General features: G+C 39.8%; 1 protein-coding gene across 9 annotated transcripts in view; it reads left to right on the top strand.

Annotated features, from left to right (window-relative positions):
* The window catches only part of NaPi-III (Na[+]-dependent inorganic phosphate cotransporter type III), a 124,791-nt gene that overhangs the window by 102,290 nt on the left and 7,469 nt on the right, over positions 1 to 15,032 (top strand). For 6 of the 9 annotated variants that reach the window (XM_067108034.1, XM_067108032.1, XM_067108037.1 and 3 more), the window contains exons 2-4: positions 4,150 to 4,692; positions 12,817 to 12,915; positions 13,194 to 13,337. In XM_067108034.1, coding sequence (XP_066964135.1) covers positions 4,500 to 4,692; positions 12,817 to 12,915; positions 13,194 to 13,337 — 436 coding nt within the window. In that variant the 5' untranslated portion in view covers positions 4,150 to 4,499. Of the gene's footprint in view, positions 1 to 3,588; positions 4,079 to 4,149; positions 4,693 to 5,368; positions 5,406 to 12,816; positions 12,916 to 13,193; positions 13,338 to 15,032 lie in introns of those variants that run through there. The other 3 variants (XM_067108030.1, XM_067108031.1, XM_067108038.1) reach the window with 3 other exon arrangements.

Here is a 15,032-nt window from a genome sequence, read left to right as displayed (position 1 = left end):
TGCGCTAATGACATTATCTGCGTCACTGGTAATCTAGATAAATGCTGATATAGGCATTAGTTGGTGATTACGTTTTCGACGGTAGCTGTCATTTTGATACCAAATGTCACTAGTAACGTGTACCGTATACAGGAAATTATTTTATTTAGAACTTAAAGTTTCTTTCCTTGGGTCTGGTTTCAAAGCTGATGTTGACTGAAGGTAGTGCCAGACTGACGCAAAACATAAACGTGGGCTTTGTTGTTATGTTTTTGACTCCTGATGGCTTACTAATGCACTTACATATGTGTTTTGTGTAGATGTACTGTGCACCAGGAAGTAAGTTTATGTATAGATAAATAAGTATACAGTATTTCATTTTAAACTGTGTCTGTGACATCAGTAATATCTATAGATGCAATTTTAATTTTTTAAAACTAAATTAATGCATGGCTTTTCATTTAAAGTACATTTTATAAACTAGGTTCATCATCATTATGCTGGTGTCCAGTCGGTTTAAGTAATTCAATTTTTAAGTTTTTGTAAGTAAATAAACAATTGAAAATATAGTTCATGATTGCTTTTGTGTTCCATCTAATATAATGAATGTTTAAATGTTTAATGATCCATGTTTTTTTTTTTTTAAAGTTTACAGCAGCAGCCACGGATCCCGGGGCTCCAGGTAGTGATCATGCCGGCAGCCGCATCTGTCTCGTGTCCTTGTTGCTATTCACCTTCGTGTGGTTGCTTGTTATCTCGTCCCTCACGTCTCTTCTCCCTTTTTTTTTTTTTTTTTTTTTTCTTTTTGGAAGGGAGGCTGATCGATTGAGGAATTTCTGGTCTGAGGCATAAAACCCATTAAAGCACTGGGTCCTCTTGGTTTGGAATGACGCTGTTTGTCGTGGGAGGATGACTTTCTTTTCCTTCTGCTGGAATTTTATTGGTTATGCAATTCTGATCTTCATGATTCAGCGATTTATATGCCTGAAAAGAATACATTACAACAGATCATTTGGTGATTGAAGGAGTTTTGCAATGTCTATCACCAAAGGTCGAGTAAATTCAGTCGGTCAAAACGAAGCTAAGCATTAACTAAAGTAGTTGAAGTTCAGAGATGAATATCGTTACGCAAAATGTGCCGGTATGCCACTTGATACCTTAGTGAGCAAGGCAGTGAACGTATCTTCATATCTGAAATGAACTGAGGAGGACAATTAGAAAAGCAGTACAGAGATTCTATTTTGAAGGCAAGACTTAAGAAAGAGGAAGGAAGAATCGTGGGAACAACCCCAAGACCACTTGCTCCTTGCAGTTGCTAATGCGCCTCGTAGCGGAATTCAAAGATGCAAGAGGCGACACCTGGTCCCCCTCATGGAGTTCTCTGTTGCCTTAGATTAACGCGCGAGTAGGTCATGCAGGGAATGTCAAGTGGCGGTTCCAAGTCCGTCTGTGATTGATAACATCCGTCTTGTTGTCGCTTCTTTTGGATAGAAGATTTGATTATGCTTTGCAAAGATGCCAATTAAATACATAACCTGAATATTTATTGGGAAGGAAAGAGGAAAAATACTATCCCGTCAAGGCTGTTGCATTTTATTTGATGGTAAGCATGAGAAAGTATTTTTACCTTTCTGTGGAGATGATACATGAATACAAAATTACTGCAGTTGAATTTACGCATTGTCTATTCAGCCACCTCATATGCAATTAACGAATTCCGAGAAACATGTTACTGTAATCAAACAGAATATGTAACACGACACAGGCATTTTTGCCTGTAGTGTTAAAAGCCAGCTGAGTATACTGTACATTACCTGATGAACTTGATTGAAGCGCCTGAGCAGAGAGAGACTCTTGCTTCTCTGTACAATACAAGTGTGTCCTTTACTGAGGAAACGGGCGGTTCTCCGTGTAAATTATTACTTTGTTTTTATTTATGTTCTTTGGACATTTACTCAGAACTGCTCTCTCTCTCTCTCTCTCTCTCTCTCTCTCTCTCTCTCTCTCTCTCTCTCTCTCTCTCTCTCTCTCTCTCTCTCTCAGTAAAATGTGTCGACAATTATACAGTATGTATTATTATATTATCGTATGATAAAAGATATACATTGCGATTATGCGCCATTTTCAGTCTATATTAATTTATGTTTTAAAGAAAAGACGGATCAGTGAACATTAAAATATTTAATCAAACAAAAAACACGTATGATGATAACTATAAAAAGAGGAACAACGATGACAGTGCAGTAATAACAACAACGCGGAGTACATCGTTCATTATTATGAAAACATTAACAACAAACACGAACGAAAGAGCAGTAGCGGTACCAGTTCGTTTGCGTGTCATTTAATTTAACTTTTTATTTGCTTTTCTTTTTTTTTCCTTTTTGGCGATGTTCATTTTTTCAAGCAGAGTGGGAGACATTGCACTAGATTGATCTAGTTCGAATAAGGCACCGCGACGAACACTAACAGGAATTATTTTTCTTTTTATGGGTACCGGATTTTTTTACACACTCTCTCTCTCTCTCTCTCTCTCTCTCTCTCTCTCTCTCTCTCTCTCTCTCTCTCTCCACGAATACTTCGAAAATATTTAAAAACCAGCTGTCAGAAATATAATGTTAAATCTATTCTAAATGGTTCTTCATACATTACCTGTTTCACTATAGTTACCGATTAAATATCGTTGAAAACATAAGTCTTAAGAGATGTTTATTGTGAAATACAATAAGCCACAGGCTGATCTTTTCTACGTACAGACAATCAGTGGACATTAGTTACGTTCATTCTCAACCAACTACGGATTTGGCAGATGGAATAAATTTGATCGATTAGATAAATATGTTAGGATCAAGTAGCAACTCTCAGCATCAGTTAGCCACCGATGAAAGACGTTTATAACTGAAGCACCAGACCTGAAAATCACCAGACTCTCCCCATCACTCACTGTTCACCAGGTTCAAGTACGTTTCAGAGGCCGACATATTTGCGGGCAAAATCAAGTTAATGTAAACGAAACGATCTCCTTCAACTTCAGTAACTATAAATACACTCATGAACGTCTTGGTAAAAATAAAGTTTCTTCTTTCCTAGAAAGCATGTCGAGTAACTTTCAGTCCTGTCCATCGTGCTTTTTTCTTCGGATGATCGTGAACTTCCCTTGATTCCCTGCTGAGCTCGCCCAGTTGTGCGAAGAAAGGGAATGGGCGGAATAAACGTTGAAAGTAAGTTCGATCCCATGCAGGCCTCTTGGTGCCCTCCCCTTGCCGCCATCTGAAACAGACTGGTGCAAACTGAAGTCGTCTCGGTCACAGGAACCCCGGCCATGAGATGAGAATTCTTGGCAAAGTTGAGTTCAATTCTCTTATTAACAGGATGGACTCACGCAAGTGTCTTCGGTCTTGTAGCTATAGGTTTAGTGGGTCACTAGTGATGAAACAACTCTCGTGGGTCGTTTTCGTTTCGTCATTAATGATTAGATGTCCTGGTAGATTGAATGAAAACGTCTCGTGGTATTGAAGGTGTTTGCTAGTGGTCAGTGGCGAAAGGGGGGGCGGGGATTCGGTCAAGGGGGCGTGGTCAAGCCGTGGTATATAAAACTAGAGGCAACCACAGTGATGCATACACAGTGCCTTCTCTCTCGCATTAGCGCAGCTGTACACCTCTGGCTCGCTCGCTTCCGATCCACGTGGGGCGAACTATCTTCAAGTCTTCTCCTTTGGTGTTGTTGGCCTCCTTTCTCCGCTTCTTCTTCTTCTTCTTCTTCCTCTTCGGTGCGAGGGACCAACCATGCGTTTCGTAGCGCTCATATCTCTGGCCCTCCTGATGGGGGTTGCCTGCGCCGACACACCGGATCTAAGTATGATAGACTTCACGACGACAGCACCAAGTTTGCCAGACTCTATGTCTATGGCAGAATGGCAGTCGACGACGCTGTGGATCATTATTATGGGCTTCGTCTTGGCCTTCATCCTCGCCTTTGGCGTCGGCGCTAATGACGTTGCCAATGTCTTCGGAACAAGTGTAGGAGCTAAGGTTCTGACGCTGCGACAGGCTTGCATGATCGCTACTGTGGCCGAGATCCTGGGCGCTGTCTTGATCGGTAAGTGTAATGTGGTTCTTCTCTGCAGACCACCTGTTGATTTCTCTCGTTTTCTCCCTTTTCCTACACAGGTCTTCTTCAACAGCGTATCCTCCCCCAAACTCAGTTGCCGTCAGGGCAAAATCACTCTCCTGTGACACGTACTTACATTCTTAGTACAAGTACATTATTAATTTGTTTTCTTAGTCACACTTCCTTTTTGATATTTTAGAAGTTACCAGTTTCCGTTCAGTTATTACACGACAGATTACTATCTCGAGTGAGTCACGCAGTCCTTTGATATAGACAATATCTACACAAGAGGCCATCAGCTTTACATTTCCCAGCTTCCGTTCAGTACAAACACCTTTGTTCCCTTAAATTTAACTACTACATACTGTAGTCCCATTCCCCTGAAAACAAACACGCACAAACAACAAAAATGGAACCCTATTCCGAAGAACTCCTTCCCTTCGCTATTGCTGGCTTCATCGTCTCCTTCGTCCTCGCCTTCGGCGTTGGAGCAAACGACGTGGCCAACTCCTTTGGTACGTCCGTAGGCTCTCGTGTCCTTACTCTGAGGACTGCTTGTATCCTAGCAACGATATTCGAAGTTCTTGGGGCTATTCTCATAGGTAAGTGTTCATGTGTGTGCCGTTTGAGCGACTAGCATTTACTTTAGCAATAGTGATGCTTTCAGTATCTTACTTATTTCATAGCGCTTGCATAATGTTACATTTCATCGGTTCATCTGCCGCAAAAAAACGTATTCTCGTAAGAACGATTATCTTAATCATTGTTCAATCTAGATTTCAGTACTTGGGAAATAAGGGCATAAAAGTAAGTTGAACGCAGTAAAACGTATGTACTCGAAAATTGTGTCGTGTGCATAGGAAAGTTGCAGAAGATTCCATACTTCCAATCCATATATCACCAGATAGCATAAATTCATTGATAATGAAGGTCTCTTATCTTGAAAACAACATAAATGAACCAGATGATCCATGAAGCGACTATATTTTATTTGTCGCCGCTAAAGTTCGTCGGGGATGAAAAGAGACTCTTAACCAGGGAAGAAACTCCGTCCTACTTTAGTGAAGTCAGATTTGGCAAGGTCCTGAAGTAGCACAACACTGCCTCGTCGGGACCAATAGAAAAACAATTAAGAGCAGACTCGTTTCAAATGACGTCATCTGTAATCGCGCAGATCCGTCGCTAATGTGAGGAAGCGATAAGATGTTGATTACGGGAACTGAGAGAGACTACCACGACGCACATGTCTTGGGTGTAATGTGGAACTTGACAGGAGGGCACCGGCGTTGCGTAATGCCATTTCAGCGGCTGCGTGGTTGGTTGCAAGGCAACAGGTTGACTGTGTATGTTTGTGTGAGACATTCAAAATAACATTCAAGTGATAAGACCATCAGTGCTACTCGTCTGAAAGAGTTTCTAACTCGTTAAATAAGATTTGGGGAAATGGTTCTCAGTGGATTTCACTTATTTTCATGAATGGCATTGAATCATTTTACCGTTTGGAGAAACAATCATAGAACTAATTCTTTATGATATAAAAAATATTCTTGGAAATGAGTGGTTGCGTTTTCCTTATTTTTAAAAAATCGTTATAATAGCTCTTGAGTTTGTTTGCAAAGGTTTGGAGGAAGAGTTTCTAATTGATTTGATCGATATTCTTAGAAAGTAGTAAATTTGACAGATTCACGTAACTGGGTTCCAGAAAACGAGTCACTGTTTAGTTTCTATTTTCCTTCGAGATTTATTCGTAATTGTGAACCATTTAGATTAAGATGTAACCGCTGGTATCCATTCCGTATAGAATAATGTCGAAGATGGCATTTTGTTTATCCATGCTATACCTTCACAGCGCACATCTATCTTTTACATTGTCATTATTATGGTACTGTTAGCATTATGTTGAGGCTTAGGCCCAACATTTAAGATGTTGTTCAGTACGCAGACACGCAAGGGTTGAGAGAGAAGAATAAGGTCAAATTGCAGTGATTTATAACAGGTGGGATACCCAGACACATTTACGTATTGTGATCATCTCGAATGTAGTCAGTACGAAAGAACGCTAAATGATTCGCCATTTTTAAAAGGACAGAGTATAAGTCATTTAACTGTTAATCTTCGGTTATTTTAGGTGTAGACATACTTGCCATCTTTAGGGGAAGGTGTATTTTGGCTGGGAGTGGGGGTTTGCAGTAGTAGGGAGCTTGCGGTTGGCAAGTTGTGTTGGATGCAGCAGCCAAAACAATAGTCGAGCTAACAAAAGTCACTAATACGAAAGTGAAACAGAGACTAAAGGTAGCCAGCTAAAATTATTTGGCATTTGCTCTTAAAATATTTTCCGCCCTCTTGATATGATTAGTATTCTGGTATTCTGTGTATATGGGCGCTGGTTCTTCTGGTATTTTGTTTACCAAACAGACGACCTAAAGGGATTTTAGGTCATGAAAGACATATATTCTTTGAATTCAATAATGCCCTCGGAATCATCCGCGATGAGGGATGTTTCTCCTTTGTTGGGTGCACGAAGCCTTGATACCAAAACTGATTTCTTCGCTGTGTATGTAGTTGATACCTTATTAGCAAATAGTGTTTATCTTATTCGTTTGTGGTAATCTTTGCCTCATAAAAAATGTCCGAAGTTTATTTTTTTCTTTATTAGCTTTCTGGCATTGGAAATAGTAGAGTGCTAGTAGCTACGCTGTAAGTATAGGAAAGATTAGAATTACTGAATAGTGCTGAAATATATGTATTTAAACAAAAAATACATTTGAAGGATGTGTTTTCATAATGCGTCTTCTAAGAAAACTTTTATTCAAAACAAGACCTGTATTGCGAAGGCAAGTCGTCTGTCATTAGGACCCATGAATAGTGAAGCGTGGCAGATGCAACAAAATGATGGTATTAGGTCATTGGCCTCTTTCTCCTGGGTTTATCCACCTCTCAGGAACCAATATGTGTTTATTTATCAACCGCAGTATTGGAATGTTACCAAGATATTCACAAACTTATCTTAACGGATGATTATGTCAATTAAATGTTAGGTACTAACTTTGGCTTATATGAAGATAAACGTATGGTTAATAGAAACCCACATTCTCTCTCTCTCTCTCTCTCTCTCTCTCTCTCTCTCTCTCTCTCTCTCTCTCTCTCTCTCTCTCTCTCTCGTGCTTTTATGCAGCCCCTTCCCCCTAGTTCACCCGAACTGCCACAGGTCAGCAGTTCTTTTCATCCTTCATCAGTAGCATCAATGCCAAGTTGTTGGCTTGTTAATCTTGTATGTGTTCCGGCGTACATCATGCTGTGGAAATAGCCACTGGCAGCGTTTGTAGGACTTTATGCGTCGTGTTTATATACCTTTTTTCCCTTGTGGATGGTTTTTAAATCGCAAATCGTCGACGAATACTACAGGAAGTCCTTCATAACTGTATTATAAACATTGTTGAGTAGGATGCCTTGGCTTTAAGTACGTATTAAATACTCAAGTTGAAAGGAAGCGTTTTAGGTGTCTTTCTCTCCTCCACACAGCCAGCAGCAACTTCTGGGGACTGGCTCTATTCTTTTTCTTTTTTCGCTTCCGAAATGCCAGCGGCTCCAGTGAACGCTTCCTGCTCTAATGTCTCTTATTGGCCCTCTCACGGCATGCAAGTTGATCCCATCCCCCCACCAATCTTGGCTACCTCCCCCTCTTATTTTGTCTGGCCCTCCTCTTAGACCTTTGGGAAGGTCGTTGTTGACGTATTTACATTCTGATGATAAGTCATGAATATTTATTGCCAGTATGCTTTACAGCATAAAATGCGTCCTTTTTTTGTCCAAACTTGTATCAAGGCACTATCTATACGCCTTTGCTCGATATATTGCTATATACAAAGCTCGTTTTCGAATCAAAGCGAGACACTCTTTTTTCATGAACTCGAACGAGCTTTAACTGAAAGCTTACACTAATCAGAAATTTCGAAAGTTCCCCTGCGTCGCTCTTCCTCACCGCTGTTTGTTAAACATGAGTCAGATAATGAACCTGTTTTTTGCCATTTCATTTTTTCGGTTGTTGATCTCGGAAGCGCTGGGGCCAAGAAAGCATTGGTGTGAAACTGATGATACAAAAGTTACACAGATTCAACATTATAGTAGCATTCCCTTAGCAACGGACAGAAATGAGCTCTGCTTGTGAACTGCCAAGTGGTGAATGGTAGTGATGCTTTCGTCAGTATTGCGAAGTCCTGCAGTTCACCTTCGTCTCGCATTATGCGATATTCGCTGTGAGGGCTCTGGAGGTCGGTTAGTACTCTCTTTCCATAACCTAAACTTCCGGCATTTGTTTTCCAGACATCGAGAAAACATTGTCCAGCTGCAATATCCGGAAACTCCCTCAACTTGACCATCAAATCTTGTGGATAGTTAACGGATCTGGCTTTTTTTTTTCAATATGAGTTTGTTCATTTCTTTTTACTTTTTCTTACATGTAACTGGATTCTACCTTTAAGCTTATCAATTACTCCTTCATATGTGTGCCAACATCTGTGTTTCAAAGGACGGTGAAAAAAGGAGCCCCGATAGTCTGGAAAATTTTGGTAATATTACTACGCAAAATATCATGGAAAAAAATATTTGCGTTGTTGACGGGCGCTGTACTCATGATAACATAGGTCAAGGCGCAGCAAATCTCTCTCTCTCTCTCTCTCTCTCTCTCTCTCTCTCTCTCTCTCTCTCTCTCTCTCTCTCCTAATTATGATAAATATTATATGTTTTTAGAACATCTACCAAAACATTTATTTGTTTTCCCAAAATGAAGGACTCGCCTGGCGATGTTTTGTCGCTGTGTAAATTTACTGTGTTTGTTTGATCGTGACCTAGTTAACTAGCTTGCCTTGTACTTATCCTTGTGACCACTGTCATCTTCAGATATCACGCCCGTGTCTGCTAAGCATTGTCTCCCTTTCTACGCCTTTAGAGAGTCGACATTTTAGAGCCTTCACATTAAATTTGATCTTGCTTTTCTTTCCCTTTTGAAAAGGTAATCGTTAACTGTGTAAAGCAGTTTTTAAGAGTGATCTAATGTGGATTTTAAGGTAAGAGAATGTGTATGCTTATATCATCTTTCCGTAGGGTAGTTGACATACAGTTTGTTTGCCAAAAAAGTAACTATGACCAAATTTCGGAAAGACACTCACAAAATCCATTTGTCTATCTCATTCCTTCCTGTAGTTGTTTACAATGGCATTAGCAGTGAAATATTATTCAGACTGGCTTTCCTACCGACAGTGTATTAAATCCTAAATTTAGTCAATGAAATAAATTCCGACAATCCCAACGATGGTTAGAAACAGGCAGAGGTAGAATGAAAACACGGGCGAGATTTCCCTGAAGCTTCCAGATGACATGCTCTCGTGACTCATCCCATTTCCATATCTCAGTAATCTTCATTTATCAGATCTGAGCTGAGGTTTGATGCGTCATCGTCCCTTTGCCCTTAGGCTTAACGGTCGTCTGCGTTTGTATGTTTGTCAGGTGTAAACTTTAAGAATTAGAAGAAGTCTTTCTTGTTCTAGAATGAAATGTGCACATTTATAATTGTGGGGATTAGTCAGAGTGAAGGCATAAATTTATTAAGATACGTTTAGTGCGGGTGTAACGGTTGAGTTTTCTGTGAATGAAATGCATTTTTCCATCTCCGTATTACGATGTTTTCTTTCATGGTTTGGGAAATAACTTAATTAAGTTATGTCTGTGCGCATTTTAATTATGCTGATGCTTGTTATATAAAATTGCTTTTCATGCAGAACAATCCGTTGGTCCCGTAGACCCGAAAATCCCCTTTTCTCTTTTGCGTGTTATCTTCTGAGAGAGAGAGAGAGAGAGAGAGAGAGAGAGAGAGAGAGAGAGAGAGATTAATATGAAGGCAAGGCTCTTTTCCTGTTTACTCTGGTATGCATCAGGTCAATGGATGAACCGGATTCTTAGGTGGACGGTCACCCGCTAATACAAAGGAATGTACTTCTTTTTTATATTTGCTCCGCATTATCATCGCGAGGATGCAGCTTATAATTCTAGACCCGACAGTAGACTAGTTAATATTGTTAAATGCAAGTAGTGTAAGAATGTAGCTCACGAGGAATTAATCTTCCCAGAGAAGTAAAATCACACGTAAGCAATGCGTTTAGGAAATTTCCGTCTGCCGGTTTATTTTTAAAACAAAGGCATCAAGTTTTTAGTTATTTTTGTAGCTAATTGCGTATAAGAGAGTTACCATCGATACGCACCCGTCCCCTGGAATATACCGCACACTAAAGGCTGATCTCAAGGTTACCATCCAAGACTAACCATTCTGTCATGACTACCACACTACCACCCGGCGAGCCTCATTGGCATCGAGCCAAAATGTTACGGCGTTTTTACCGTACAATCTGTATTGGTCTTTATTTTCCGCATTCGTCGGCTTTCCATACTTGTGCTTCTCTAGCGGAGTTCCTCACACCCAACACCCATCCCCAACCACAAGTTCCTTTTCATTAGCTTCCTTTTTAATCCCTTACTGTAGTCCTTGGTCTACAAGTCACATTCGCGGACGTCATCACCGACTGAGGGAAATTTGAATACTGGACCACTCTTAGTTTGTCTTAAACCTTGCTTTCCACTTTTGATGTTTTTGAAGTTCGGTCATGACAGTTGGAATATGCTAGTATCACAAGGAGCTAGATAAAGCTTCTGCTGCTGCTGTCAAGTTTGGGATCATCGGTGTGTGTGTGTGTCATTTTTACACTCGAATTTTAACATTTTGGTCTGAAGTGTGATAAATCAGCTGTTACTAATTGCATATTTATTCCAAAGAACCAAATTGTATCTAAATTCTAAACGTAATGACAGTTACTAAACGTTTATCGTAAATTTCGGAATTTTCTTTTTATTGAGGTAGCATTTTATCAAAAACTGCGTAACTCCCATGAAAACGGCAGCCATGTTTTATTTTATGTTTTCGTTTTACGCAGATATATTTACTTCGAACTCTTGGACAACTATCAAGAACTCTGGTCATTGCCTAAGGCTTGTAAAATAGAATGGAAGAATTTAGACATGAAAAGATGCGAGAAAAATCGTGAAGAATTCCACATGATTGTGTTAAAAGACATTTTTCTTAATCGTATTTGCTCACTGATTGTAAGTACTTCATTTATGTCTTTGAGAACATAAAAAAAATCATAGTATAAATAAGCGTGAAATGTCTACCAACGTATGGGCGGTGCTTTCAAATTAATAGGAGTAAGGCGTGTTCTTTGAATTTTCTCGCCCAGTTGTGGATTGGAGACGCTTTTTCACCCAGAAGAAAGGAGGAAATTGAAATAATGGTTTCCTTTGTTAAGAGTGAAAACTACTTCAGGAGAGTACACAAGTGAAAGTGTTCTTCCTCGTGATTAGGGTCTGTCGGTTCCTTGTCGAAGGCGGCCGATAAGGATATGCACATTAAGATATACTTACTTAAGCAAACATTTATTTTGATTAGGGCTATTTTTTATAGTTACAGCAGGAACATGTAGAAATCATATTTTGATTAAAGATTATAATAGCTCGATATCCATTAAAGTTGAACAGTGTGCGAGTAGAGGGTGTGAGCAAGTTCAAGCAGAAGCAGACCTTGAAGACCAAGGCAAACCAGGTTGGCTTCTCTCCCCTTCTACTGTATATCCCTACGCTTCACTCCCACTTCTCCCTACGCCAATCCTCCACCCCCGCCCCGACTCTTGGTGATGTTAGAGACGTTTATTTGGAAGCATGATTTCACATTCACCTGGAGTGTTTTAACGCGGGATTTCAGTTGTGATGGAGTGAGGGACGCTTTCGAAAAAACAAACAAATCTTTAGATTAAAAGTATCCATCCCAGTAGTCTTATGTATTAATGGAAGGAATGATTTACTGAGAATCATTTTTGCAGATATTGTTAGTTCTTGCCGTGGTTAAAGAAGCAAAAAAAAAAAAAGCGCGAAGAATTCGAGAAGTTAAGAGGGCATTGTGTCTATTAGAATTACAAAGGAACAGATATTTAGAAGAAAAAATTAACTTCTTTTGATATTGGAATACCGAAGTGGACAATGTCCTCGAAAGCGGGGAAAACTTTTGAAATGCCTGACCTCTATATTGACCTTTTGAGGGCTGTCATTCCGTCCCTCAGACCTTTATATCCTTTGCTTCCCATCCCTGTTCATTGTCCTTTACACTCGATTCGTCTGACCTTTTCTGTTGCCTTCCTATACTGTACCTTAATTCCATTCCTCTGACCTTTACCCAGGTCCCTCCCAGTTGAAGTGTGTGATAACAGGTTTCTTATTTATATCCTGAAAGCGGACTTTTCCTGTTCGTTATCTGCATGAATCAGGGCAGTCAGTCTTGTGTCCTAATTCTATTATCATCGGGAAGGCTATTTATACAGAGAAAGTTGGTCAACAAATGGAAATTTGGGTTCGTGTGTGTTACAAAAGCGCATATAATTGGGACGAAACGTTTAGCAATCTGGGCCCTGGCATTTATGATTTTGTATTTATCTGAGTATATTGTAATTAAGCGTTTGCGCTGTTTGCAGTAAAGCATATATGACTGCTCTCAAGTGTATTGTGTAAGCCTGGTATGTTTGTAATAATTCATCTGCTGAAAGTGGTATGATAAAGGCCGAATATTATCAAATTTCTGAGTTGTGTACTTTCTCCGAAAGTAAACTTTCCATTTCTCTCCTTTTCAGGTTATAAAGTCTCAGACACCGTTCGGAAAGGTATTTTGGATGTATCGCTCTACAACAACACGGAAAAGGAACTCATGTTGGGATCTCTGGCCGCTCTTGGTAGGTCTCCCATAGATGTATCGATTAGCTTTTAGCTTCATCTCGGCTGCAAGTTCCTTGCACGGGATGTTGTACTTTATGGATATTGAGTGTTCTCATTGGATAGCATATCTTGCCGTTTTCAAGTCCTTTCTTTAATTTAAATATAGATAGTGAGTGAGAGCACATGAAGGCAACCAAAGTTATTTCAAGGAAACAAGTTCCCCTCTCCCCAATTTTTCAACAAATTTAGTTTCCATAAATACTTTACGTATAATGTATTGTATTTTCTGTTTAAGGTGGAAGTGCCATGTGGAACTTAGTTGCTACTTTCTTCAAACTGCCCATTTCTGGTACTCATACCATCGTCGGTGCAACTATTGGATTTTCCATGTGTGCCAGAGGACTCCAGGGTGTCAACTGGATCACCTTCGCCAAAATTGGTAAGTTGCTTCTCTCTCTCTCTCTCTCTCTCTCTCTCTCTCTCTTCATTACAGTTACATCAGTTTGCGTCTTATTTATTTTAGTCTTTGAAAACAGGTATCCTTCACATGATGAAATCTAGAAAAGTTTTAGACGGTAAATGTAGATCGAATTCGTCTCAATCTTTCCCGGAATTGTAGAGGATAATATTATGAATTTACTTAATTGAAATGGGGAAATAATTGCAGTTAGTTTATCATTTCAAATCCTAAGAAGAGTTTGGGACAAGTAGGTGCCACTTTGATCGCTGAGAAGGAGGGAGAGAGAGAGAGCGGGGGAGGCATGGGGACGGAGGGAGGAAGGGAGGGGGAAGAGGAGACGAGACATGTTAATAGTAACTCACAAACTCACGCACATGTATCCTTGCGGCTGTACCAGTTCATGCCGGTTTTCCCTATTTTCGGCGACAGTGGCTCTCTCTCTCTCTCTCTCTCTCTCTCTCTCTCTCTCTCGGGACTTGGCTGAGATATTCTTCAGTATATTTCTGAAATTAAAATAACGTTGACAGTCATCGCTGATATGATTTTAAACAAAAAAAATGAAGGGTCAGTGTTTATCATGCAGTATCTGCATTTCACTACGGTTGCATTTAAACAGTGTATTAATATGTCATTGTTTTAGTGTTTTCATAGTTCTGTTATTAAGTTGAAAGGAAGACGTAGGCAAGAATAAATCCTAGAATGAAGTAAGAATGAGGGAACGAGAAGGGAGGGGTTGGCAACCCTGATTTCTATACTTGGGCCGACTTTGGGAAGGAGCTCTTGTGGAACGCGGTAGGAAATAACGATGCTCATGTTGTGATCATCCGTCGCCTTCTTTTATTTATGTGTTGATTTGTAAGTAACAGGTGTAAATAAAATCCGCTATCGCAATTCGGCACTTCTCAGTAGAGTGAAATTAAATGAATCGTTAGAAATAAGTTTTGCTTCTAAGGAATTTTTTGTAAGTTTTCTCTTGAGTTTTCATCATAACGGAACCGAAAAAAACTCTTCACAGTTGATTGTAGTAAAATTTGATATACTGTCTCCTCCGATAAGCACCTTCTAACCATTTGCAATTTCATTTTCTTATACATATGTTTAAAATTTGGCGGTAGTTCTTTCACGATGAATCCTAGGTGAAAGTATGGGGAACGAATTTTGTCCAGACATTTACTATTGCCTACCGTCCATGAGTATTAAGATATGACTGCAAATTATCGCATGCGGTTGGTTTATGGCGTGCAAATTGGTTTGCCACCTGGTGGGGTTGGGGTGTGAGGCGAGATGTAGAAAAGGTGCAACTTATTTAGATATTACCCCCTTCTGCGGAAAAGTCAAACTTATTCAAGGTAACGTGTCTAAGGTAAATGGTCCCGGCGGCTGTTCTCTTACTTGGGGTATTTTGTTGGGGCTTTTAAATGCCTGTGTTGTAGAAGCCTATGTTATGTTTGTGTTGCTGTAGTTCTTTCGTTTTGATCAACGTCTGGAGGAGAGGCCCATCTTGGTAGTTCGTTGGATGCGCATATTTTAATGTGAGCATGCCGTACCCAAAACTTTCGTTTTATGAAACATTTTTTTTATAGACGGTATTTGTTCAAGGCGTTCAAAATACCCTCCAAATGGTTCGAGAGGAAGAGTCAGTTGTGTCATCCTCAACTATAAAATGTTTAAAAC

This window comes from Macrobrachium rosenbergii, chromosome 8 (genome assembly GCF_040412425.1).
Source record: "Macrobrachium rosenbergii isolate ZJJX-2024 chromosome 8, ASM4041242v1, whole genome shotgun sequence".
Classification (NCBI taxonomy): domain Eukaryota; kingdom Metazoa; phylum Arthropoda; class Malacostraca; order Decapoda; family Palaemonidae; genus Macrobrachium; species Macrobrachium rosenbergii.
This window is presented reverse-complemented; position numbering and strand designations above follow the sequence as displayed.